This window comes from Artibeus jamaicensis, unplaced genomic scaffold (assembly GCF_021234435.1).
Source record: "Artibeus jamaicensis isolate MK-2021 breed Jamaican fruit bat unplaced genomic scaffold, CSHL_Jam_final contig_2259, whole genome shotgun sequence".
Classification (NCBI taxonomy): domain Eukaryota; kingdom Metazoa; phylum Chordata; class Mammalia; order Chiroptera; family Phyllostomidae; genus Artibeus; species Artibeus jamaicensis.
The window spans coordinates 8,795,548-8,820,428 of NW_026521468.1; the positions used below are offsets into that span (position 1 = coordinate 8,795,548).

The 24,881-nt window shown below is 66.0% G+C and overlaps 1 protein-coding gene across 5 annotated transcripts; it reads left to right on the plus strand.

The window, feature by feature from the left end:
* The first annotated feature begins 263 nt into the window (after nt 1-263).
* On the plus strand, nt 264-24,406 carry ASPSCR1 (ASPSCR1 tether for SLC2A4, UBX domain containing). Of its 5 annotated transcripts, none has more exons than XM_053659987.1 (16): nt 264-368; nt 4,106-4,161; nt 6,902-7,016; nt 8,560-8,660; nt 11,731-11,788; nt 12,592-12,665; nt 12,843-13,248; nt 19,583-19,722; nt 19,876-19,957; nt 20,228-20,294; nt 20,894-20,956; nt 21,310-21,362; nt 23,614-23,665; nt 23,897-23,966; nt 24,052-24,227; nt 24,312-24,406. In XM_053659987.1, the coding sequence occupies exons 3-16, from the start codon at nt 6,975-6,977 to the stop codon at nt 24,323-24,325; spliced, it is 1,398 nt and encodes a 465-aa protein (XP_053515962.1). In that variant the 5' UTR covers nt 264-368; nt 4,106-4,161; nt 6,902-6,974; the 3' UTR covers nt 24,326-24,406. The 5 variants fall into 5 exon arrangements, with proteins under 5 accessions (XP_053515962.1, XP_037013685.2, XP_037013684.2 ...); XM_037157790.2 differs by having other exon boundaries at nt 268-418; XM_037157789.2 differs by lacking the exon at nt 264-368 and adding an exon at nt 3,006-3,212.
* The last annotated feature ends 475 nt before the right edge of the window (nt 24,407-24,881 follow it).

The following is a 24,881-nucleotide window of genomic DNA, read 5'->3' on the forward strand; positions in this document are numbered from 1 at the left end:
TCACGATTTTGCGACCATGTGTGTACTGGTGGCTTCAGGCAGGGACCATCCACTGATCAACCTGTTGAGTAAATGGTTACTGGAAAAACACTGCATTTATGGCTTATTCACTCGACAGGGGACCTTGACCCTGCAGGAATCTGGCAGGCCACATATTTAGACTTCACGTGCCCTCCAACGGGACAGACTGACGTTTTTGACCTTCTGATGCGCTGTCATGTGTGCTGCCCGCCCGCCCTGGGCAGTCGACCCCGGGGCGGGGTCAGACGGATCCGGCCCGCGGAAGATTCTCAAGGCAACAGGTCTGGGCTCTTCAGAGATGCCGGAGAGGTGAAAGATTAAAACAAGTCCAAGGCGGAAGGACTGAGGTCGGTTCAAGGGGTGTGAACTGATGACCGCCAATCAGAGTGACCACCAGGTCGGAAGGGCCCACTGGGGACAAGGGAGGTTCTAACAAGGGCCGTGTATTGGATAGTGTTCTTGTATCTGCGGCTGTTTGTTGGGCATAAGGATGGGTTACGGCTCCTGTCGGAGAAGGTCCTTATTTTGCTTGGTGCTTGGAGGGAAGGGCCCGGACCTTTTTGAGGGCCGAGCAAGTAGAAATACACACGCAAACGGAAATGCAGAAAGGGAAACACGTGGGACAGCGTGTGGGCACTTAGCGCCTCTCTGTGCGGGTGCGGGGATGAGCTGAAAAGCTGGGGTTTGCTGTATCAATTTTTTGCTTGTTTTTAGGTGTTATGACAACTGAAATTTTAAAAGATTTTATTTATCTATTTTTAGAGAGAGGGGAAGTGAGGGAGAAAGAGAGGGAGAGGAACATCAATGTTTGTGAGAGACACAGCAACCTGTTGCCTCTTGCACGCCCCCTACTGGGGACCCAGCCAGCAACCCAGGCATGTGCCCTGATTGGGAATTGAAGTGGCGACTCCTGGGTTCACAGGGTGGTGCTCAATCCACTGTGCCACACCAACCGGGGCGCTTATTTGAAATTTTTATCGTGATGACTGTGGAGTCAGAGTCACAGGCAGAGCGACACCATGCACTTCGTCCACTTTGCACACGACAGGAATATCTGGCAAAACTTCACTACAATTGCACGGGCCAGGCTGGGATGTGGAGACGGTGTGCTCCCTTATTCCGGTTCCCCGGGGCACTGGGGCCCAGCTGTGTGTCCCGGGCGGCTGGGCGTGTCAGACCCTCTACAAATAGAGCCACTAGGAACACTAATGTAGAGATTGCCACTTTTTTAAAGATGGCAGATTTGCAAAGGAAAATATGAGCCTTGGAGCACCCGGCCGGGCTTCCCTTCCCAGCCTTGCAAACCTGCTGGAGATGACCTGCAACCTCGCAGTCCCCTCTGTGGCTCCTGCTGTGATCACATTCTGGAATCTGGGCACCTCAAGCCTGGAATGGAGCCCCAGGCAAGGGTGCCAAGTTGCAGGGAGGCAAGCCCACAGAGGCAACCTTCCCATGACAGTGAACACATGGCCCCAACTCGCAGGTTCTGACCGGAGGCAAACTGGCCACAAGGCCAGTGAGTGCCCTTCCTGTGGTGGTGGGGTGGGGGGTTCTGGTGTGTCCTGCCACCTGAATTTTTGGCCCTGGCCTAAAATAAACCTCTGTCCAAGGGGGACCCCAGGGATCTTCTGGGTGTTTCCTGCCTCTGGAGGTTTGTTCAGCTGCGGGTCCAGCACCCCCAGGTCCCCTCACGGCGCTTAGAGGTCATCTCTGGGGTTTGCTTGTTTTCGCAGGCACCTCGTGGGGTCCCAGCCTGTCCTGTCTGGTCTTCATTGGCTCCGGCCCAGCCGGGCCTCTCTCGCTTCCCCCTGCGGGGGTGCCTGCCGCAGGAGAAGCAGGAAGAGGCAGCCGTGCCCTCGGGGGAGCGAGAGTGTTGTCTGTCTCCTGGGGAAGGGCCACTCCTCCGGCAGATGTCTGCTGAGCACCCGCCCTGTGCCAGGCTCCACTCCTGCGTGTCAGTGTGGCGCAGGCCGGCCAGCCAGGGTGGGGACAGACAGTAAACAAGCGAGCAGGCACGGAAGGCCTGTCCCAGCGCAGATGAGGCCCGAGGAAAACCCCGCAGGCCGCGGAGCTGAAGAGGCCAGACTGGGGGCCACGTGGGGTGCAGGGGGGCGTGGCTGCCACAGAGCTGCACATGGGGTCCTGATGGTTTGAAATATGGGGTTGGAAAGCTGGGCCAGGCACTGGTCAGAAATGCCCCAAGGGTGTCTTCTCCAAGGCCCCGTGTGTCCAGCCAGACACAGACAGGACCCGTGAGAGCCGGTAGGAGTGGACAGGTCCAGGCAATGGCAGGGAGGGCTGGCGGGTGGTGTCTCTGAGCCAGCGCAGGCCTGGAAATGGTCAGTAAAGGGGCTTGCGCAGGTGTCGCCACAGTGTTCCCACCCGAATCTCTAACACGCACAAGGGTGTCTGCTGGTCAGTGTGCCTACGAGGCGGATGTGCCACCTACAAGAAGGGGGGCCGGCATCCACACAGGAGGGCTGGTGGGATCCCAAACATCCCGCCTCCCCGCCTCCGACAGACAGGTTCTCCCCGAGGGTTTAGTGAGTCCGGCACTGACAGTGCAGGGCGCTCATCTCTGATTTTTACTGAATCTGTTCTCCCCATCTAGGGCTGTCTCTTTCGCACCACCCCTGGGACAGAGATAATCTAAGGGGACTGGGAACAAGGGGGAAAGAACAGGGACAGGGTGTCGGGCGCTGCACTGGAGGGGCCACGACCGTAGGGCGCATGGGACCCAGGACAGGCCGGAGCGCAGTAGCCCAGAAGGGACGGGGAGTCCAGGTCTCGGGGCGCTTGCGTCCCGCACAGCCTTCCTCTTCTTGCCGTCCGGGCCAAGAGGCGATGCAAGCGTAGCCCCATGGACTGTTGGGGTCAGCAAGGAGCTCCAGTCCCCACCGCAGCCAGGACAGGGGGCGGGACCGGGACACCGGGTGGGGCTCGAGAGGGGGCGGGGCCAGGGCGTGTCCGGAAGCGCACGAAGGCCCCGCTTCAGGCCCCGCCCCGCGGCCGCGTGGCCGTTTGTCCTGGCTGTTGCCGATAAAGTTGTTCGAAGCTGAGCCGGCGGCGGCGGGTCACGTGAGCGGAATATGGCGGCCCCGGCTGGCGGCGGTGGCTCCGCGGTGTCCGTGCTGGCCCCAAACGGGCGGCGCCACACGGTGAAGGTGACGCCAAGCACCGTGCTCCTGCAGGTGCGGCGAGGGTGGCGGACAGGGAACAGCGGGCGGGTGGGCGAGGGCCGGGGCGCCGGGCCGGTTCCCGCGGTTGGCTCCGGGCGGGCCGAGGGGCGGGGCCCAGTACACCCAATGAGCTGCTTCCTGGCAGTGGGGCCCGCCCACTTCCGCGCTCGGTTCCTGTATTCCCGGGTTTCTGTGTGTCTGGGGTCAGGCTGGCGGGGATCGGCACGTCTGCACCCCTCGCCGAGTCCGCGGCGTGCCCGAGCTAGCCTCCCGGGTCCCCGGCCCGTGTCCCCATCCCGGCGCGTCCCCTGGCCGGTGTTCGCCTGGCTGGGTGTGACGGCTTTTGTGCCTGGAAACTGACTTGCTGAGTCAGTTGCTGCACTTGCGTCGGGCAGCTGGTTGACCCCGAATCCAACACATTAGAAATGTTTATTGGGCCCTGCTGTGTAGGGGACAGTGCGCATACCAGGCTCTGCCGAGAGGAGCCCCCAGGGTGGGGTGGGGGGCCTCTGCATGCAGGACCCGCTTGCGCTGGCAGTGTGGTGTTGGTTCTTGGGGAGAAGGGTGAAGCGCTGCGGGTAGGGGGGTCAGGTTTGGACTTTGTTCTGAATGGGGGAGGGGTCTGGAGCGTGTGTAGGAAGATGTTCTGTGATGGCCTATTGGGGGCTGGCCTGGGGACTGTCCAGCAGAGCTGGGGTGACAAGTCAGGCCCAGTGAGGAGAGGACAGTGAACAGGAGCTCCTGAATGAGGCACATGGAGCTGTGGAGGGGACAGTCCCTCACGTGGCTTTGCTAGGCTTTGTCCAGCAGAGCCAACCAGCCCTCCGGAGACCTCCTGCTGCTTCAGTGCCACCGTGCCTGCCACCAGACCAGCAGGGCAGCTCAAGTCCTCATCTCGCCCCCAGGTTTTGGAGGACACATGCCGGCGGCAGGACTTCAACCCCAAGGAATACGATCTGAAGTGAGTTTGCTGTGGCCAGGTTTCGGTTCCCGTCCACCCCCCTCCCCCCCCCAGGGCCTGCCAAGGAGCTTAAAGCTGCAGAAGCCTGTCCTCTCTCAGTTCTGGGCGCCAGGAGGCCCTCTCAAGGTGTTGCAGGGCTGGCCCTCCTGCCTGATCCGCCTCCTGGTGGCTCCGGACATCCCTGGCTTGTAGCCACGTCACCTACACCCCTGCCTTCTCCTGACGTGGCCTTCTCCTTTGTCTGTTATGCCTCTTCTCTCTTTCAAAAGCACCTGCCCTGATCCAGGATGACATAATCTTGAGATCCTTAACTTAGTCACGTCTGCAAAGCTCCTCTGTCCAGATGAGGTCACTGCCATGAGTTGTGGGGTTAGGATGTGGGCAGATCTTTATAGGGGCTGCCATTCCAACCCGCTGCACAGGGCTGTGGTGCATTTGGCTGTGCGATTCCTGGGGCTGTGGGGGCGAGAGGAAGTGGTCTTGGGGAAGTGGGGAGAGGCCTGCGCCTCGGGTGCCGCAGTGGCTCCTCAGCCCCTGGCGCTGCCTCCGGGGTCTCTGCCTGTGGGCACTGTCCAGAGGGAGCATTCGGTGTGTTTCCTGGCAGTAGGATGCCTTCACGTTGTGGCTGTCCTCACTTGGGGGTCAGAGAGGAGCCTGGGACGTGGGAGTCTGCTTTCTGGGGCCACGCTGTGTGTCACGCATGGGGCTTTGAGCAGAGGAGATTCTGAGTGGCTACACCCTCTTACCACCCCAGCTCCCTGCCTTTTGCCTGAACCCCAGGGTCCCTGTGCTGGGCTGGGTCGTCCCCTGGCTCCCTGTCCCAGGGTCGTGTGCCCTCTCGTCCCTGCAACTGCGTGAGCCCTTGGCCGGCGCCCGTCTCCCTGCTGATGGCACACAGCTGGCCCCTGAGGAGCAGGCTCTGCCCTGCACAGCCCACTTCCGGGGGAGCTTTCTGTGAATACCAGTACCGTTGCCCTTCACCGTTGAGAGTCTGTGGGTGTGGACAGCTGACCGCACTGATCTGCCCCGCTTCACAGGAGGGACCTGATGGTCCTGGGATCTTGGTGTCTGGGGGCCCTGGAGCCAGTCCCTGTCAGATGTGGAGGGACGACTGTAGCTAAGGTTTTGGAGAGTCAAAATCCGTGCACCGGGTTTTTGGACTGCACGGCGCCCCAACCCCTGTGCGGTTCAAGGGTCAGCTGTAATTTGTTTGCAAAGTACTGCCCCTGCCCGGAAGGGCAGCCTTGGTGCGTTGGCGGCCCACGGCCCCTCCCCCGCCTCTGGCCCTGGTTTCTCTGGAGGTCCACCATCCCATCTCGCACTAGCCTCTCGCACTAGCTGTTGAAGTTGTGGTGCAAGTCTCTGGCCTGGTGTCAGAACGCCTTTCTCACACTTCCGAAGGCCCGCGCCTTATAAGCTCCCGAGTTCAGAAGACCCCGTTGCTCCCAGCGGTGTGCTGGCCTGCAGGCCACCGGTGACCACTCGTTCTGATCTCACACAGTCTTGCCAGAACCCTAGTTTTTCCCTAAACTTCCATTAGAAATAGAGCCCAGGTCTGAGTGGGGAGTGCTGCAGGTCCCCATGTCCACGTGCGCTGTGCTTCGCGTGCTGTGTCCCTCACGTTCCAGGCCACATGGTGCTGGGGCTTTGCCAGGCACCGTGGGCAGAGCTTTTCTCGGCCCCTGTGGTCTGTAGGGTGAACGATGGTGGTTCTTGTGGGGGTCCTGGGAGCTGTGGTGGTTGGGAGGAGAGGGGCCAGGGTCAGGAAGGCTCTGAGGCCGCCTGGCCTGACTCCCCACCGGGGCCCACAGTTGAGGCAGTGTCTGCTCACCCTCCTGCCTCTCACTTCTCCTCCCAGGAGCCCTTGTGGCCGACAGCCGACATGTGACCCAAGGTTTGTGGCCCCAGCTTTGGCTTTGGCCACGTGTTGGCTCTTCTCACCTGAGTCTCTCGTTGTGAAGGGGGAGGAGCATGGCCTGCTAGTGGTGGCTGCAGCGACCCCCTGGGTTCCCTCCCGTCCCCAGGTGGTTCCCGTCCTGACTCATCTGACCTCCGTCCCACCTGTTCCTTTGGAGGCCCCAGCCTCCCCGGCGTCTGGGGGCCCACACTGGCCTCACTCTGCACACTTGGGAGACCTGAAGTTGCCAGGTCCCTGTGTGGTGGTTCCCAAGTGCCGGACATGGGCAGAGAGACCGAGGGTCACTCTGGGGTGGAGAGCCTGGCTTTGTAAGCTGGGGATGGGCGTCTCCACCCACCTTCCGGGATCCCGCTGCTGACAGGCTGGCTGTTCTGTCTGTGCTTCTCCAGAGCACGGGTGGCAAAGACCAGGCCCGAGGGCTGAATCCAGCCTCCACCTTGTTTTATCTGGCCCTGCACCTTGCTTCTACCTGGTGGCAGCGATGAGCTCCTTGCCCCTAGTTAAGTTGCATTCATACCGTCCTAAAACTCCATTCGGCCCTTTGAAGGCGCCCGGAAGGCTGGTGTGGTCCCCAGTGAAGGTGAGTTGGACACCCTGGTCTAGAGCCCTTGCCTCCTCCCCGGGGCGAAGCCCTGGTTAGGTGGCTCGTCCGTCCTGTGCTGCCCTCCTGCACTCTGAGCGGGCCCGCTGCCGGCTCTCTCCCCTGGAAGGCACGCCGTAGCCAGGAGCACACACTGGCGTGTGCCGGTTCTGGCAGCTGCGGACCCCTGGCCGGGACACTGCAGACGGCACTGACGGGCCGCGCTGGGCCCTGCGTTGCAGGTTTCAGAGGACCGTGCTTGACCTCTCCCTGCAGTGGAGATTCGCCAACCTGCCCAATAACGCCAAGCTGGAGATGGTGCCCGCGTCCCGCAGCCGCCAGGGGCCTGAGAACACGGTAGGTGCCCCGGGCGAGGCTGCTCCTGGCCCCTTCGGCAGACCGTGGGCTTCGGGCGCCACACTGGCTGGGCGGCTGGGGGCCGGGCAGGGAGTGTCCTGCACGCAGACCGCCTTCCCTGGGTCAGGCAGGGCCACTTCCCATGCTGGTGATCAGGGTGGACGTTTGTCCTTGGTGCTGGGTCACTGTTAAGGGTTCTTGTCCTGCTGCCAACTCAGCAGGTGGCAGCGGCGCCCAGCCCCACACTTGGGGTCACAAAGTTGTCCTGCGTGGCAGAGCCCGCAGAGCTCGGGAGGCCGTGGGGCAGCCTCCTCCGTCCCAGCCCCCAGCCTCTCGCTGGGTCAGCATCGAGGGGTTCCAGAGATCAGGAGGCCAGCCGTGGGGAGCACGCCCTGGTGCCCGCCGGCCCTCGCCCACCGGACCGCGGTGCCACCTGCGCCCCCAGGGAGATGGCGCCGCCGCCCCGTGAGGGACAAGGGGGCTCAACTCTCCACAGCCCACCCGCAGTGGGCCAAGGGCGCTGACCCTGGTGCCTCTCTCTGCGTCGGGAGCACGGTTCTCAGCCTTTCTCGCGCGAAGAACCCTGGCATCCCTGCGGGCACTGGCAGGTGCCTTTCCTGTGGGCAGCTCCCTCCCTTTTGGGGATTCCACGTGAACGCGCCCTTGCAGAGGATGCCCTTGGCGGGGACAGCAGACCTCACCGTGACTTAGAGAAAGGTGCAGCCCCGGCCAGGCACCCGGTGGGTTGAAGTGTCGTCCCAGTGAGCCGAGGTTGCAGGTTCGATCCCCGGTCAGGGCACGCACTGGACTCTACCAGCCAGTGCGTGAGTGAGCGGACAACAGATGGTTGTTTCTCTCTCTCGCTCTCCAGTTCTAAAGAGATGTATTTATTTATTTACTTTTACAGAGAGGGGAGGGAGGGAGAGAAAAGTCTACTGGTTGTCTCTTGCTCGTCCCCAGCCAGGGACTTGGCTGCAACCCAGGCATGTGTCCTGACTGGGAATTGAACCAGTGACTTTTCAGTTTGCAGGTTGGCACTCAGTCCACTGAGCCTCATGAGCCAGAGCTCAAATACAGTTTTTTAAAAGGAGAAACAGGCTGGGCCACAGCGGGTGGGCCGGGGGGTGTCGAGGTTGGCCACAGCCCCCAGGGCAGTGAGCTCCGGGCACCATCACTCAGGGGAGGGTCCTCCATCGAAGCACTGACCAGGCCCGACCCTGCTCAGCTTCCGAGATCAGGCGAGATCGGGTGCGTCAGGGTGGGGTGGCCGTGGACTCGGTGGAGGGTACGGAAAGCAGTTTTCCTTCTTCGGGCCAGGTTTTAGATTTGCGGCCTGATTTTGGGACACAGTTATTACAAACGGGCTAATCTGCACAAACGTCATATCCGATGCGTTGGATTTGACGTATTTGCATCTTCCGGCTGCGTAACCAAGTGCCCCCAGACCCGGCAGGCTGAGGCTGCCGCGCCCCCCGCCCCAGCACCCACCGCGGCCCCAGGAGCAGGGGCAACGCTGCCTCCCCTCAGTCCCGCTGTTCCCCAGGTCCGCGTCGCTCTGCAGCTGGATGATGGCTCCAGGCTGCAGGACACGTTCTGTTCGGGCCAGACACTCTGGGAGCTCCTCAGCCACTTCGCAGAGACCAGGTGAGTGTCGGGCGTGGGCTCCAGCCATGCCTGCCCCTGCGGTGGGGATGCCACGGACCTGGCGCGGGACCGGCCAGCAGTGAGGGGCCGCCTGTTCATCAGCCGTGCCAGCAGGTGCTCGTCACAGGTGGCACATCTTTGCAACTGGCTTTGGGCCAGCCCGCCTTGTGGGGGACCCAAGAGGCCCCAGTGGTGACGGGAGAAGTGGCTGGTGGGCCCCTCGGCTGACCAGTGTTTGAGGTGTGAAGCCCTGACCGTGAGGGTGGCTCACGTTCAAAAAGGAAGTTACTCTTCACAGCGATGGGTGCGAGTCAGTTTCTGCCTGGCGAAATGGGAACCTTCCCACTTCAGGGAAGAGGCCGAGGGGGTGTCAGGCTGTGCCGCGCGTGGGTGGAGTAAACCACAGGCAGGGACGTGGCTCCACCGGATGGGGTTACCCTCCTGGGAAGGGCCAGGAAGTCCTCAGCTGCTGGGCCAGGGACCCTGGGTGGACACTGGCCTGGACTGGTCCTGCACTTCTCAGGCGTCTGCTGTGGGGAGGGCCACCCTGAGGCGGGTCTCCCCCGCAGCCCTGGCCCTGGCCCTCTGCTCCCAGGCTGATGTCAGAGCCACACCCGCAGCCCCAGGTTAGCGCTGCTCCTCCTGCGGGGAGTGAGACCAGGGGCTGGGGTGTGCCTGGGCAGGGCGGGCTGCGTGCGTGCTTCCGCGGGGGCTGTGCTGAGGTGGGGTGGCCACCCCCAGCCCTCGGGCAGCCACGGGGTCCTCTCAGAGCTCTCAGGCAGAGGCCACTGCCCCCTTTCGGCCATCCCCGCTCCACCTGCCTTGGGGGAGGGCTGGCCTCCTTGCTCCCTTGAGCTGGTTGCTGCGTGGTGTGGGCGTGGGCTGCTGGGCCCCCGGGGTGCAGCCTCCCTCAAGGGGGGCCTGCAGCGGCTGCAGGGCCCCTCCGAGCCTGGAGTCGCCCCCTGTGGGTGCGGATTGGCTCTTGCGGTGCTGGCCTGGGTAGTGCGATGCTGCAGCTTGGTCAGGCCGGGCAGGTGGACTGAAGGGGCCCGGACACTTGGTCTGCCCACAGCCGGCCCCGGGGGGCCGGTAGTAGCCCTCGCCTGTGGGGACAGCAGGCGGTAAAGCGTCAGCATCCCTTTGGCCCCGCCTGGCCACCCCCATTGCCTTCTTCCGACCAGGGTGCTCATCTGGCTGGCCGATGGAGCAAGACCACCGTGGGCACCATCCCACCAGGCCAGGCCAGGGACCGTCTGGGGAGGGCGCCCCGCAAAGCCCCACACCACACCCTGGGCTGAGGTCCCGCCTGAGTCCAGTGAAGGGGGCTCCTCGGAGGCCTGGCTCAGCCCCTCAGAGACGTGTGGGACAGTAGTGAGGCTGCCAGTGAGGGCTGCCCCTCGACCAGCCACAGTGTCCCCCGGCCGCTGTGCGGGCTGGCGAGCCTGCTAATTGGCCGGGCGGTCTGGAAGTGATTGCGGCCACCCCGCCCGCCCTCGCGTGTGCACAGGCGTCGCCCGCAGACCCGCTGGGAACCCGATCCCTCTGGAGAAGCCGCACATCAAAGCCGGGCCGGCGTTTGATGTCCAGAGGCCTCAGAGGGCAGGACGCAAGCGGCTCCCGGCCCGTTTGTGATTTGTGGTCCTGCTGGCATTGGGTCTGGGGGGGGGGAGGATTGTGATGGCCTGTCGCTCTGGCAGGTTGGGGGCTTGTGCTTCAGGAAGGCCCAGGGTCACTGGGTCCTGTGGAGCCAGGCCTCAGGCCCTGACCCACTATTGCCGAGGTCTCCTACTTCTTTTGGTGACCTCGGGCGGGTCCTGGGCCGGGGCAGGGCACACCTCCCCCGGGGGCCCCACGGCTGGCTCTGGACTGTGGGTCTCAGCCTGGTGCACCGTGCGCAAGCAAAAGCTAAACACAAACGACAGAAGGGGCAGAACCCACACCGGAGACGTGCAGAGGATGCAGCCAGGGCCGCAGGCAGCCGGGCCCCGGCCGCCCCTGGTCCCAGGCAGCTCGGCTCCTCTGGCCCAGCCACGTCCACTTGGGCGTGAGCTGCGAGGCCTTGTAACAGGGCAGTGCTGCGTGTCCTGAGGTCGCCCAGGCCTCCTGCCCTGGAGGGGAGGGGCCCGACGACCCGTGTCAGAAGCTGCAGGAGTGAGCTCGCCTGTCTGGACGCCGGCTCCAGTGTTGGGCCTGTTTGCAGCCCGTGAGCTGGTGGTCGGTGGGAGCCGGGGCGCCAGGATGGTGTGAATCGGAGGTGTTGTGTGTGCGCGTGCACTCGAGTATGTGTGTGAGTGTGTGTGCGTGTGCTCTCGAACACCCACGTCCTCCAGCCCGTGCAGCTGTGCTTCCAGGGGCTGCTCTGACTCACCCTGGGGTTTGGTGCTGCATCCACGGTCCTTCCTGCCCCTCGTAAGCACCTGCCCATGGAACTCACAACCCCTGGGGGCTGAGGGTCTCGGCCGGCGGTGCACTGGGGTCCCCACCCCTGCCCAGCCTTCCATTTGGCTTTTCTTGTCTATTGGTGATGGGGACATCGGAGGCCCTGGAGAGCGCTCCATGTGGCCCAGTCCTGTGTGACCACATAGGGGTCTGGACACGGTCACACAGCCCCTCAGCCCACTCGTCCTGGGTGCAGGTGCTGGCCTAGCGCGAGGCTCCTGGGGAAGACCGGCCCGTCTGTCCCAGCGTTGCCCGTGGGGCCGGGCAGAGGGCTAGTGGCCTCCAGGACCGGTCCTGAGGGTCACTTAGTGGATTCATGCCCAAGGCACTGCTGGGGTCAGCGACCTTCCTGGAGGGTGGCCCAGGCCTCGGCCCCTGGGCCTTGCTCTCGGCTGACCCTGGGCACACTTGCCAGGGCTCGTCTGGGGGGCGGCTGCTGCTGCTTGTCCCCTGCTCTGTGTCCGCCCTGCACTCTGAGCTCGGATGCTGAGGCCAGCAGGAGACACCAGGCCGTGTGCTGATGGCCCACAGCAGGGCCTCGCGGGGTGGCAGGGTGCCAGGTGCCTCCCTGAGATCATGGCGTCCCGCACGCGTGAGGCCTGCCTGTGACATCTCCCCCACACACACACAGGGCGCGTCTGGAGCAGCCACGGGAGGCCAGCCCGGTCTGCGTGTACATGAGGGACGAGGTAGGCGCTGGGGCCCCACCCTCCTGGCCCGGCCCGTTTTCCACTCTGGAAAGGGCACTGCCCCTGGCTGCCTTCAAAGCGGCGGCGGGCGGCCGCTCCGAGAGCGCGGTGTGTTCCGTGGGAAGAGCAGGGCCCGGCCCCGCCAGAGCTGGCGGCGGCCGCCCGAGCCGCCCAAGCCGCCCTCAGCGCCCTGTTTGTTTTCTCAGCTTCTCTCAAAGCCCAAGAGCCACAAAAGTGGTTTCATTTTAATAAATATTTGCTTTGCTCCGTTTTGATCTTTTTCAAAACCGAGGGCAGCATGGTGCAGACCCCGCCTGGCAGAGGCCCTGCCTGTCCCCGCCTGCCTGCCCGTGACGGGGACCCTCCTGGCACTAGGTCCCCTAGCTCACAGGGGCTTTTTGTTTGGACCTGGCTGAGTGCCCTTTCCTGGCCTGGGGTGGTCACTGTCCCCCAGGGGCCCTGGGAGGCCCTGGTGTGGGTGAGACACGCCCGCCAGGGCTGTGAGGGGAAGGGGTTCTCAGGCTGCTAGAGGGAGGGACCTGCGGGACATGTCCTCCCCAGGAGGAGGGGGACGTGTGGGCCCAAATTAGGGCCATCGTGGTCACTGCAGCCTTCAGAGGGCTGGTCACTTGGCCCGGTGTGGCCAAACCAGGCCCGAGCCTGCCCACCCAGGCTTCCGGTGCTGGCCGGGCTGCATCAGCGCCCAGAGGGGCTGTGGCTGTGGGCAGGGCCGCAGGGCCTCCCCTGGGCCAGCGAGGGGCTGGGGGTGGCCGGGGCCCAGCTGACCCATCTCCTCCGTGCAGGTGACTGGCCGAGCGGCCCTGCAGAACACGACGCTGCAGTCCTTGGGCCTCGCGGGGGGTAGCGCCATCCTCAGGTCAGGCGGGGCCTCGGGGCCTTGTATTGTGGGGGAAACGGGGTGTCCAAGGAAAGGGGCAGGCGGCCGGGGCCCTCCCCTGCCACCCGGGGCCGCTGCTGGAGCCTGAGGGCAGGGTGCAGGGTGGGCGCCCGGGCCCTGAGGCCTGTGGGCTGAACTTCTCGTCTGGGCCCCCAGGTTTGCCATGCGACCGTGTGACTCCACTGGTGGGCAGGAGTCTGGGGTCTCCTGGAGCAGAAGTCCGGCAAGCTCGGCTGCCTCCCTGTCAGTCCAGCAGGGGGCCGGCAGCCCCCTGTTTCCCTGGGACTCCCAGGGGCTCAGCCGGGGCGACGTGAGCCAGCAGGACGGAGTGGCCGCTGCGGGGGCTGGCCATGTGGACAGCCTGGGACCGAAGCCAGCAGACACCCCGGCAAAGCCAGCCTCTAAGGAGCCCTCGCCAGCCCCCTTCGTGCCTTTCTCAGGGTGGGGGCAGCGCCTGGGAGGCCCCTGCGGGTCAGCCAGGCTGCCCAAGTCCTTCTCCAGCCCTGGGGGCCCCTCCAAGCCAAAGAAGTCGAGGCCCCCGCTGGAGCCAGAGCCGGAGCCGGTAAGTGGTGAGCTGGGCGTGGGGTCCTTCCTCCTGACCACACCTCACCTCTGGGCCCGGGAGGCCTGGGGGCCCCGGGACGTGTTCTCCCAGTTTGGTCTGTCTCCAGTTGACCTCATGGCGGTACTGGTTTAGATGCAGTGTGATGGGTGTTGGCAGACTCGGGTGCCCGGTGGTCCTGCCCCGCCCCGTGGGTGTGGGTCCTGGCCGGTGCTGCCCTCTGCCCGTGCAAGTGGCTTTGCCGTGAAGGGGACCTGGGCCGCATTCACACCGGAGCCTCGGGTCCCCATGGCTGTCCGCTGTCTGCAGGTTGGCCGGGGGTGCGTGTGGCCCAGACCCGAGCAGAGGGCGGAAGAGTGAGGCCTCTGCACAAGCTGGTGGGGGGCATTGGGTGTCCAGCGGGGACGTCTTTGCGTGGAAGCCTGTGCTTGCTGCAGGCCCTGCGGCTCGCAGGCCCGGCTGCTGTCGGGGTGCGGCGGGCCCACTCCACAGCCGCCTCTCAGTCAGGTTGGCTCGGTCTGCGAGCGGCTCTGCCCCACTCGGTGCTCACTGGTCCTCTGGCCTCACACACGCCTGCAGCCGCCCCTACCCCAACTGACCGGAGGCGCCCTGCACTCGGGCCATGCCGAGTGGGTGGGAACAGGTAAGGGAGCGTGCTCCACAGAGCTGCGGGACCCCCAGGGCGCCAGGGGAACCGCCCCCGAAGCCACTGCTGGTCCTGCCCCAGCCAGAGTTCCCTAGAGGAGGACAGGCAGGGGCAGCCCCTGAGACCGGTTCTCTCCCTGGTAGTGATGCCGGAGTCTCCCCAGGAGCACTGCTGGGACTTCCTGCCACTGCGGCTTTGTGACCGCGCCCCCGGCTTCTTTGGGGACAGTCAGCATGGTCATCGCCGGCCTGGGGGTGGGTGCCTCTCCACTGGACTGCTTCCTCGGAGGCTCAGAGACCCCCATCTGCTGTCAGTGAGGGCTCCCTCACTGACGACGTGATTGCCTGGGTGTCACCCCCTGGGTCGTCCACCGAGTCCCGCTGGGCAGGCCTCCGCCCAGCCTCTGGCTCATGGCTGCCTCTAAGCATTGTGAACACAGAGAGAGACCTTTCCACGGTGCCAGCCTGCTCGCCAGCCAGGCCACTCGCTGTCCCCTTTGCAGCCCCAAAGCCGCAGGTGTGGGTGGGCATCACCATGGGACACTGCTGCTGTCCCGGCCCAGCGCTCGGGTCCCCTGCGCCCGCACGGCGCGCTCACTTGGGTGCCCACCCACGATGCTGCCCCACCGCTGACACCGACTTCCCTTCCCAGACCGTCGTGCCGGGGGCGGGGGCCTGGCCCAGGGGCTGAGGTTGCTGTCACTCGTCTCTGGCGTCACTTCCAGCAGCTTCTGGTCTCCGCTGCGGTTCCTGCAGCTCGTCAGCCCTTCTCTCTTTTCTGGGCTCGTTTTCACTGAGCAGCACCCACCTCAGTGGGCACCCGTCTGGACCTGATGCTGCAGCTTCTCTGTGAAGGGTGGGGTACGCTGTGGAGAGCTTTTACCCAGTTGAGTTTTTCTCTTCCTGAGGATTTTTCTTTGGCTGGGCTGTTCACACTGCGTGTCCTGCGCCGAGACTTCGTGTGGCGGGCTGGGGCGGCCCCCGCCCGCCGTCCCCCATTCCCCGGCCGGCCCGGTGCAGCGTGCCCCGCCTTGGCCGTGCCATCGGTCACGGGAACTCACGCGTCAGTTTGGAAGCTGGTGTGTCCGTCAGCGAGAGTGGCCAAGGGGCTCGGGGGCCCGCCACCACCTGCCCGCCACCTGTCCCCTCTGAAGCCCCTTCCTAATGCTGCCTCCAGGTCACACGCGGGGGAGGCTGGAGAGCGGGGCGCCTGCCCCGGGGGCTCAGCTGTGGAGAGGAGCCCTGCGGAGGAGGCCGGTGGCTAGACTTGTGCCCCCGGCACCACGCTGGCGCCCCTTGCCGAGTGGACAGCGGGGGGCCAGGCAGCCAAAGCAGTCCTGAGTTCCCTAAACATTTATCCTGCGGGTGGGGTGGGCCAGCCCTCTGGGGATGCTGCTGGCTTCCATGCTGACCTCTGGGCCAGGCTAGAAACTGGTGTGCGTCCCCAATCCCAGTCTGTCACCTGGGTCCGGAATTTGTGGCCAGAATCAGGTCGATGTGGTAGGTTGAGTGGGTGGTGGGGGCTGGACTCCCTCCGAGCCTGCTCTTCCCAGGGGCCTCTGGGTTTGGGGCAGACACGGCAGCCGGGGTGGCTGCCTCTCTCTCCCAGGCTGAAGGTGCAGAGGTGGTAGGAAGTGGGGCTCGGGGTTGCCGCATCTCTTGGGAACCTGCGGATGGCCCCAGGGGCATCTGGGGGTGGCCCGGGCTTGTGCCCCTGGCAGGTGGGTGCTGTTGGGCACAGGCCCCCAGCGCCTCGCCAGGGCCGACCCTGGGCCTCAGGCAGGCGGGGTCTGCCCAGCCGCCTGCAGTGCTGCCTTTGATCTGGGCCCCGGCAGCTGGTGGCGGAGCATCCCCCGCCCACCCCGTGCCTCCTGTCACTAACAGCCACACGCCCAGAGGGCTGGCCGGCCACATGGTGTCTGCTTTGTGTCCCTTTTCAGTGCTGGGGGAGGGGAGAAGGGAGCAGAACAGAACTTTTGGGGGAACTTCAAAGGTACACTTCAGTAATCAAAAAGAGCTCCCAAGTTTCCCATTAACGTTCTGCCTGTGTGTGGTTTTTGGATTTAAATAAAGAGTCGAAAGAGACAGGATAAAATATAGGCAGGTCCTCGGCGGAGGCCCAGGATGGTTTACAGACCCTGCCTTTGATGTTGGAACATTAATTATTAGAAGGTAGTTTAACTGGCCATCAGAACGGGCTCAGGGAGAAGCTGGGGCTGCTGGGCGGCCCCTGGCCTGTCCTTTGAAGTCCTTCCCCGGCTGAGAGGCGCTCCCTGCTCTGCACGCAGGCGGCCGTCCCAGCGGGCGCTCCCCACGCAGCTGGCACGGGGTCCCTGATCAAAAGTCCCAGTCCCTTGGGCAGGACAGGCGCTGACAGTGGCCTCCCCGCCCGGCCCCTGCCCTCAAAAGACCTGGGCCGGAGCGCTTCCTCGGTCCCTCGCCCTGTCCCCTGTCTGGGCCAGGCGCCAGCCTTCCTTTGCTCCTCCTGGTCCCGTGACGGGCAGGGGCAGCCTGGCGCTGGCCCGTGACGCCCTCCAGAGCAGGCCCGGGGCCCAGCGTGCCTCGGTCGAAACACTTGCTGGGGTCTGTTGGTGGACAGGGCAGCAGTTTCTGAAGCCTGGTGATGGGCAGGTGCCCTCCAGCCACCTGTCCTGCTGGGTCTCTGCTGGGATGGGCCTCGGGGAGTGACAGATGCCCTGCCTGCCGGTGTGGCGGTGCACACATGGCCTGGCGGCCCGGCCACAGACCCCCATCCTGACTGGGCCTCGGGGCCTCTGCAGGACCCACGCCCCGAGAGCAGCTGTCAGGCCTGGGGGTGAGGGGACCCCGACCTGACCTCAGTTCTCTGGGGTTCACCCCCCCCCCGTCCTCAGTGGGGCACCCAGCTTCCCAGCCTGCAGGTGTCACTGCCTCGGCCCAGCGTTGGGCCTCGTGTGCCCTCCTGAAGAGCCGAGCTTTCCTTCTGCTGGGGGGGGGCTGGAGCCTGCGCCTCTTGAGCCCGTGTGGAGGCCGCAGCCTCCCGGTCGTCCCGCCCTCTCTGACTGCGGCCGCATCCGCCCTCCAGGGGCGACTGGGAGGTTTGGCCTGCAGCCCTGCCCAGTGACTAGGTTCCGCTCCAAGCCTCAAGGGGAAGCGCTTTGCATTCCCGGTTACCCAGACCATTGTCGGGGGACAGCCTGGCTGTGAGGGCAGGAGGGGGCGGGGGAGCCAGGAGATCTGGGCCGAGGGCGCCCCCAGAGTTTCCACATTCTTTCCCCGGGTGTCATCGCGTCCTGGAAAATTACCGTCAAGAAGACGAGGCCTCAGCGACCACTTCTGACACGAGGGCGCCTGAGCGTGTTCCCAGCCGCTTGTGTGGCGGCTGCTGGAGTGCGGCTGCTGGCGGTGGGGGGCCGGCGGGCCCTCGTCCCTTCCACATCCAGCCAGCTGTGCCTGCCGCCTTGCCGAGCTCATGCTTGCTCCCTTCAGGCCCCCCTGGGGCCCTCTGTAAAGGCCCTGGTGGCCGTCCGCAGCCGGCAGCCAGTCACTGGGTCCCCACCTTCAAACGGCCTGGGTGTCGGTCCAGCCTTGGTCCAGAGCAGGCCCATCCCCCAAGGCCTCCCGTGGTCGTCAGCCGAGGGGGTTGCTCCGTCCCTCTTACTTGCCTCCTGGGCCACTGGCCACAGTCATGTAGTTGCCAACAGCTGTCACCAGTGGGGTGACACAGTGGTCTCTGTGGAGGCGCCTCCGCTGACGGGACCTGCATATCTAGGCTGCAGAGATCAGCTGTCAGCAGTGCGGAGAAGGTTCTGAGCTCCGTCTTTCATGGCCTGCGACCCACCAGCGGCCCTGGGCACCTGTCAGATGCAACTTGGGGTCCCTTGCTGGACCCCAGGGCCTGGCCCTCGGCCGGGACTCGAGAGCTCACTCCTGGTGGGAAGGCTCAGGCACCTGTTGTCCCCGTGGTAGACACCCGTGGCCCCATGCCTGAGTCTTGTCTGGGTCCATCGAGAACCCGCTGTAAGCCTGCCTCCAACATGAGCCCCACACATCTGCCTGTGACCAGGGAGAGCAGCTGAGGCCAGGCTGTGGCAGTGCCTGCGGGGTGTGCGGCGAGCTAGCCCCGGCCGCCTTCCCTGCCCTTGGTGGGGGGGGGGGTTTGCTCTCTCCTCCGAAGCCCAGGGCGAAGGTGTGGAGCCTCCTGGTTTTTCCTCCTTGTCCCTGTCCGGTGGCGCGGTGACATTTCCCACCAGCCCAGGCACCCGTGTTACACCTGTCAGTGAGTTCCTGTGGGCCAGGGCATGTCAGCAGCTCCAGGACTCTGCTGTCCCTGGGAGGATGGCAGGGCCGGAGTGGCCACATGTTTCCCAGGCCATGTCCGGGGCCAGGGCCCATCCGCATGGCCGGCTCGGCACCCAGCACGTCGCCCTGCTCTGCGTTCCTGGGGCGAGCCATGCAGGGCCCTCCTGCCAGCGCTCCCAGCTGGGCACATGCCCGTCCTGCCCTCGCACCTCCCCCCAGGGAGCCTGGGCGCTCCCGGCCCTGCTGGAATGCAGGCGCCAAGGCTGTGGGGGGCGGCCGGCGCCTGGCGTCTTGTTCTAAAAAGCTGTGGCGTGGACCGCCTGAGGCAGCTGCAGGGAGGTTGTGGCTTTGAAGGGGCAGCCCTTCCTGGTCGCTGCGCCTCGGTACTCCAGGGGCAGAGGGGCTTCTCCGTGAACCCAACACCCTGCCCCTGGGAAGAGCACTGGTGAGGGTGTCACTGCGGCGGGCCTGGTGACTGCAGGGGCCAGCCCGATGGCAGGCTGGGGGGCGGCAGCTCTGGAGACGCCTGGCAGGTGTGCTGGGGGAGCGGGTCCCTGAGTGCTGCACAGCTTGGGCCCGGTCACCCCAGCGGCCTGGCCTTGGGCGCTGGCTGGGCTGCATGAAAGGCCGTGGGAAGGGACGACCCGGGAAGTGTGTCCCCAGAGCCCGCAGCCCGCCTGGTCCCAGGGGGGAGACTGGGGGTGCGGTCGCCTTGCTGAGGCGAGAGGCCGGGGCCCTTCTGGGTGAGGGAGGGCAGGGCCCGGGGTGGACACCTCCCTGGGTGGTTCCCTGGACGGCGCAGACCGCGGAGGCCCGTGCCCACCGCAGGGCCCCCCCCAGAGGCGCCGCACACAGAGTGGGCCCTGCCTTGCAATTTCCACCAACCTCGCTGCCAGTTAGGACGCGGTCCCAGTTAGGAGTGACACGGTCCCTTCCTGTGTCCCCAGGGCGGGCAGACGCAGGGCCAGGCCACCCCCTGGGGAGGGGAGGTGGGGTCAGCCCGGCTGTGGGGCCAGTGGTTGGCAGGTTTTTGCCAAACCTCTAATTTGGGGGCTGCCGTTCCCCCCCACCCCCCCGGGAGCTCCTGACGTGGCCTCGACCAGAGCCCTGCTCCCTGAGCCCTGGGGACCCGGGTGGCAGACATCACCCATGGAGAAAGGAAGTGAGTGGGGAGCTGCCACTCACCCCAGTGCCTGAGTGCCCCCCACAGGGGCTGACCGAGACCCCAGGGGCAGGGTCTGGGGAATGAGGGTCCCACGTCAGCACCGCTAAGCAGGCAGCCATGAGCGGGCATCCCCTCCTGGCCAGGCCTGGGCCTGGCCTCTGGTGGACAGCTGGGGCCCAGGCTCGGCTCCGGGGTCTGCAGAGGCCAGGCACTGGATGCCCTCAGCTGCGCCCCTGCCCGCAGCTGGCGGCCCGGGATGCTGTGGTGTGCCACCCTGACCGGGAGGAGCTGCTGCGGGCCCGGCCGGCAGAGCTGCCCGACGAGTTCTTCGAGGTGACCGTGGACGACGTGCGGAGGCGCTTGGCCCAGCTCAAGAGTGAGCGGTGGGTGTGCCCCCCACCCCACGGGCGTCCCCTGCTTCCAGCCCAGGCCTCCGGCACCCACGCCCACAGCAGCACCGCGGGGTGTGGGCCTGTCGGGCTCCCGGGGTGCCCCCCTCCGGGGGAGACCAGGGCCCTCACCTACCCTCTTCACAGGAAGCGCCTGGAGGAAGCCCCCTTGGTGACCAGGGCCTTCAGGGAGGCCCAGACGAAGGAGAAGCTGGAGCGATACCCTAAGGTACCAGTGGGGCAGGGGCCTGCGCTCCCCCTGCCCCTGCCCAGCCTCGGTCGGCAAAGGGCCAGTCGGCCTGGCTGCCCAAGGACGCAGAGGTCACTGTCTTCACAAACCCGCGTGTGGGCGGGCGCTCCACGGGGCCTCACACCCAGCCCCCTGGGGGGGGTCAGCAGACCCCTGGAGATGCTGGCACTTCCCCCGGCCCCAGTCCTGGCCTCTGCCCCACCCCAGGTGAGGCCCGGCCGGTGCTGACGCCTGGGCTTGTCCCCCCAGGTGGCCCTGAGGGTGCTGTTCCCTGACCGCCACATCCTGCAGGGCTTCTTCCGCCCCAGTGAGACAGGTAGGAAGGTGCCTCGCTCGGGCATCCGGGGCCCCTGGGGCCCCTCAGGGCCTCTCCTGGCACCCCTAGTGCTGCGGCACCTGGCTCCTGGGCTCCAAGCAGTGGCTGTTTTCGGGTGGCAGGTGGGGTCTCCAAGCCGCAGGGCCTGTGGGGGGCGCTGGGGGCCAGGCTGGCTGGCACCACATGCTCATAGGGCCCACCTGTCCTGGACAGAGGCCCCCAGAGCAGTGCCTGGCCTGGGGCTGCCCCTCATCTGTGCCCCGGACTCTGGGCAGGGTGAAAAGCAAAAAGATCCTTTCTTTGGGGGGAGGGGTGGTCCTGGGGTGGCCCGTGCCAGGTGCAGCCATGGTCTCGGGCAGGGACCAGCTCCCACTCCCACCCCCAGGGCTGGGTTGGGCCTGAGGAGGGGTGGGAGCGATGCGCCAGCTGCCCGAGACCGAGGAGACCAGGCTGCTCAGGGCTTGTGGCAGGACCCCAAGGCCGCTTGGTGAGGCCGGGCCTGCAGGTTGTGGGCACCTGTGCAGAGGTCGGCCGGCCCACAGAGGGCCAGCGCTGGGACCAGCGGCCGGGGCCCTGCTCACCCTGTCCTTCCTCCTCAGTGGGGGACCTGCGGGACTTTGTGAGGAGCCACCTGGGGGACCCCGAGCTGCCCTTCCACCTGTGTGAGTGCCACTCCCCTGGGCTCTGCCCCCCCCCAAAGACAGGGCTGTGGGCAGGTGGCTGGTATCTGAGGCCACATCTGGGAATCAGGGCGAGTGGTGGCCTTTTGTCCCGACCCGGTGCCCCTCGCCCCTCTGCTTCCAGCCTGGTCTCCCAGCCTGCAGGAGCTGTGGGGGTGGTGGGGGTGGGGTCCCCATAGGGCACTGCTCCAGGTTGTCCCCCCGCCAACCAGGCCTCTCACAGCAGTTTGCCACAGTGGACAGCTGAGGCTGCAGGCCCTGGGCCCGGCTCCCTGGGGGTGGGAGCGCGGGTGGGGCCCGGGCAAGGCCTTCCTAAGGCGACGATCTCTCCACAGTCATCACTCCTCCCAAAACCACCCTGGACGACCACACACTGACCCTCTTCCAGGTACTGACCACCCGGCCCAGGGGAGGGCAGCTGGGGCCACCCCGCAGGGCGGGGCCAGTGTCAGAGTGTGACGTTGCGGTGACTCGCACTCGGGACTGGAAGGTGCAGGGAGCCTCTGAGGCTGGCCCTGGGGCTCCCAGCCTCCCTGCTTTCTGACCGGAGGGGATGGGCTCTGGGTCTGGGCGAGCAGGGACCCACAGGCAGGGCAGCTGGGCAGCTGCTGAAGGGTTGAGGGTCAGAGCCCTCGCTGCAGGGGCCTGCTGCCCAGGAGTTCCCTGCAGTGCCTGCTGCTGTGGCTGCAGCTCCAGGGTCTGCTGGCTGCCTGCCTCCCTACCCTGCCTCCCTTTGCCGGGCCCTCGGATCTGGCGGCTGCTCTGTCGCTCCCGGCCGACAGCCCTGTCGGCCCCAGAGCTCCCTGTGAGGGTGAGGAGCGTTGATCTGGCGTCCTTCTGGGCCTGCTTCCAGAGCCCGGAGGAATGTCCCGTCCTTTCGCCTGGGAGGGCAGCCCGGGGCCTCCCCGGCCCTGGGCCTAATGGTTCCCTCTTCAAAGCCTCCTCAGATATTTTAATTACTAACAGAGGCCAGCCCTCGTTAAGTGGCCCGCAGGCCCTGCGAGGTCTGAGTTGGGGCTGCCGGTTGTGGGGAGAAGGGATGAGACCAGGCAGAAAGCTGGATGTTCACCAAAGAATGGAGTCGAGGTGGACGGGAGCCGGGCCTGGGCCGCCCTCGGCCCCAGGAGGCCCGGAGGCCCCAGGCCTCTGCCCATACCTCGCCCCAGACAGCCTGCCGACCCACACTGTGGGGGGGAGGGGGTCGGCTCTCAGACCCCCCCCTACGAGGCGCCTTGGGTCCTGCCTTTCTTGCCCATTCTGCCCCCGGCTACCAGCAGCCGGCTCCTTTCATCGTCAGCTCGGCCTGGAGCCACGGGGCCTCCACGGGGTGGCGGCCAGCCCGGGACCAGAGCTGGCAGGGCTCAGGGAAGGAAGCCCCCGCCCGCCCTCAGTGAGCGGTGCGGAAGCCCGGCTTTCATGTCCCTGGCTGGCTGTGCTCTGGCTGCCGGCCATCCAGGAGGGCGGCCTGGGGGCCTGCCCCTGTCCCTGCCGCCCGCGGTGGGTGTAGGGTACAGCAGCCCAGCTGCCCTGCTGCGGGGTAGACCTGCCGTGGGCCTCCCGGTGGCCTGTGTGTCTGGTCTGCACTGTCTGGTTGGATCCCCAGGACGCAGGCCGGTGGGGGGCTCCTTTGAGGCTTCCAGCCCAGCACCCCCCAGAGGGTCCAGCCTCCACAGGTGGGCTTGGAGCGTGTGCTGTCAGGGTGGTCCCATGAGGCAGGGTCTGTCCACATCAGGAAGGGTGGGCCTCCCCCTGCCCCAGGGCCTAGAGCATCGCGGCCCTCGCCTGTGTCACCTGCCCGTGGCTGTGGTCACAGCACTCCCAGGCCTGGCCTGGACGCTTCTCTGGATAACACCCCCACCTCCACACTAGGAGCAGGGTGGGGGGGGCAGTGCGCAGCCAGCGGGCTGAGGACAGGGCCTCGGCCTCCGTCCCCCACAGAGGTGGGCAGGGGCGGGTGTCGGGTTTGATGCCGGGAGTCTGCACCACAGGGGGGCCTCTCGGGACATACCCACCAGTGCAGGTGGGGTCGGTCCCTGCTGCTGTCCCCCAGATGGGACTTCTGGGGGAAGGTGCCCACCTGGAGGGAGGGGCTTCACGCCTGCGCAGTCTGCAGACCAGGTTGTAGCTTTCAGGGTCTCAGTGGGCATCCTCACGGGTGGCAGCCGTGGGCGGCTGCAGGTCCCCCTCAGCCTGGGGGCGGCCCACCCGACCACCCTACAGACTCCAACCTCTGTACTTCAGGCTACGTGGCTAGGGGAGGGGAGCCCAGGGCACCCTCAGGAAGGGCTGGCAGCTGCCCTTGCCTCCTGGGCCCCATACAGTGCCCCCTCCCCGCACCCCCACCTGTCATTCTGACCTGTGGGCCCGCTGCTCCAGGCCCAGCACCGCCTTCCCGGTGCTCAGTGCACCCTGGGACCGGGCAGTGGTGGATGACAAGGCCAGTGCACAGGGGGCAAGAGTTTCCTCACTAGCTGGTGCTGGGGGCTGGGCCCTGGGACTCTGTGCTCAGACACCCAGCCTGGCTGGCTCGGGGGCTGGGCACCCACACTGCTGGGAGGGACTGGTGTGTCCCCTCCAGTGCAGCACCCCTGCTGGGCCCCACCCACAGTGCCCACCCGGCCCCTCTGCCCGCCCTGCAGGCAGAGCTCTTCCCTGCTGCCCTGGTGCACTTTGGAGCCGAGGAGCCCGCAGGTGAGTGGGGCCTTTGCTTACTACCAGCCCCGTGCCCTGGAGCGGGAACTGCCTCTGGGTCTGGAAGGGGACCTGCGGCCTGACCCCCCCCCCCCCGCCCCGTCCTCACATACATGACTCCCTGGGGTTTCGGGACAGCCACCTGCCCAGGCCTTGCCCCTGCCAGAGCACAGCGGTGGGGGTGGGCCCCTTCTTCCTCCACGGCCTGAGGGTGGGCCGGGCCTCCCACAGGCCTCTACCTGGACCCCAAGCTGCTGGAACACACCATCGCCCCGTCTGCAGCTGACACCCTGGTGGCCAGGTGAGGGCTGGAGGCGGGGGGCACCTGGGGGGGTCCACCACCACTGCCAAGCCTGCAACCCTCTGCCTCGGACTCCGACCTCCAGGTGCATGTCCAGGGCCACGGCCGCCCAGTCCCCACTGCCTGCCCTGGACCCTGCGCCCCTGGAGCCAGAGGCAGCTGCCCAGGAGGATGCCATGGGGCCCCCTGAGCCCAGCCCTGAGCCGGCCCAGCCTTTAAGGAGGGATCTGGGCAAGGTGCCCAAGTGGCTGAAGTTGCCAGGTACTATGGGGGGCGGCCAGGCTGGGAGGGGCTGCTGGGCAGGAGCCTGGGGCCCCCAGCTCATCCTGGCCTGTCTCCTTGCAGCCAGCAAGAGGTGAGAGCTGCCAGCCAGAGGTTCCTGCCCTGCTGGCAACAGGACCCCTCCCCACCCCGATGCAAATAAAGACTGGAACACCCGAGTCCCTCTGGTCCTCCTCCTCCCAAGAAGAGCCCTTAGGTCTTGGCCCTGCCACCCCCCCTTCTCATTAATGAGGGCACAGGTGTCCCCCCTTTGCTGCCTCCCCTTGGCTTTCACCTGACACCGTTAATTACCCTCCTCTTGGGAACACATGGGGGACAAGGGCCTCCAGGCACAGACGGCCCTGCCCACGGGCACCCCGGCCCCTGGCAGGCAAGGCTGGAGGAAGTGGCCTCCGCCCACCGGCTGGCAGGGCCCGGCCTGGGGTTTCCCGCCTGCCCTCCCCCACCACCCCCATCGAGGTACTTCAAAGTGGCTGTGGGGCACGGGTTCTGGCACTTGTCGCCAGCCTCTCCCTTCAGGTCTAATTACTTCCACATGCTCCCAGCCCTTTGAAGCCCAGAGACTCCCTGAAGGGGTGGGGAGAGGAAGGTGGGGGACAGAGGAGGGGAAAGGGTGCAGGAAGAGGCCCTCGG

Excerpts from the sequence above, each read along its gene's own strand:
- ASPSCR1 (XM_037157789.2), top strand. The coding sequence starts at position 3,111 with ATGGCGGCCCCGGCTGGCGGCGGTGGCTCCGCGGTGTCCGTGCTGGCC. Across the intron at positions 3,213-4,105 it reads CAAGCACCGTGCTCCTGCAG|GTTTTGGAGGACACATGCCG; the intron begins GTGCGGCGAGGG and ends TCTCGCCCCCAG. Across the intron at positions 23,666-23,896 it reads TGGAGCCGAGGAGCCCGCAG|GCCTCTACCTGGACCCCAAG; the intron begins GTGAGTGGGGCC and ends GGCCTCCCACAG.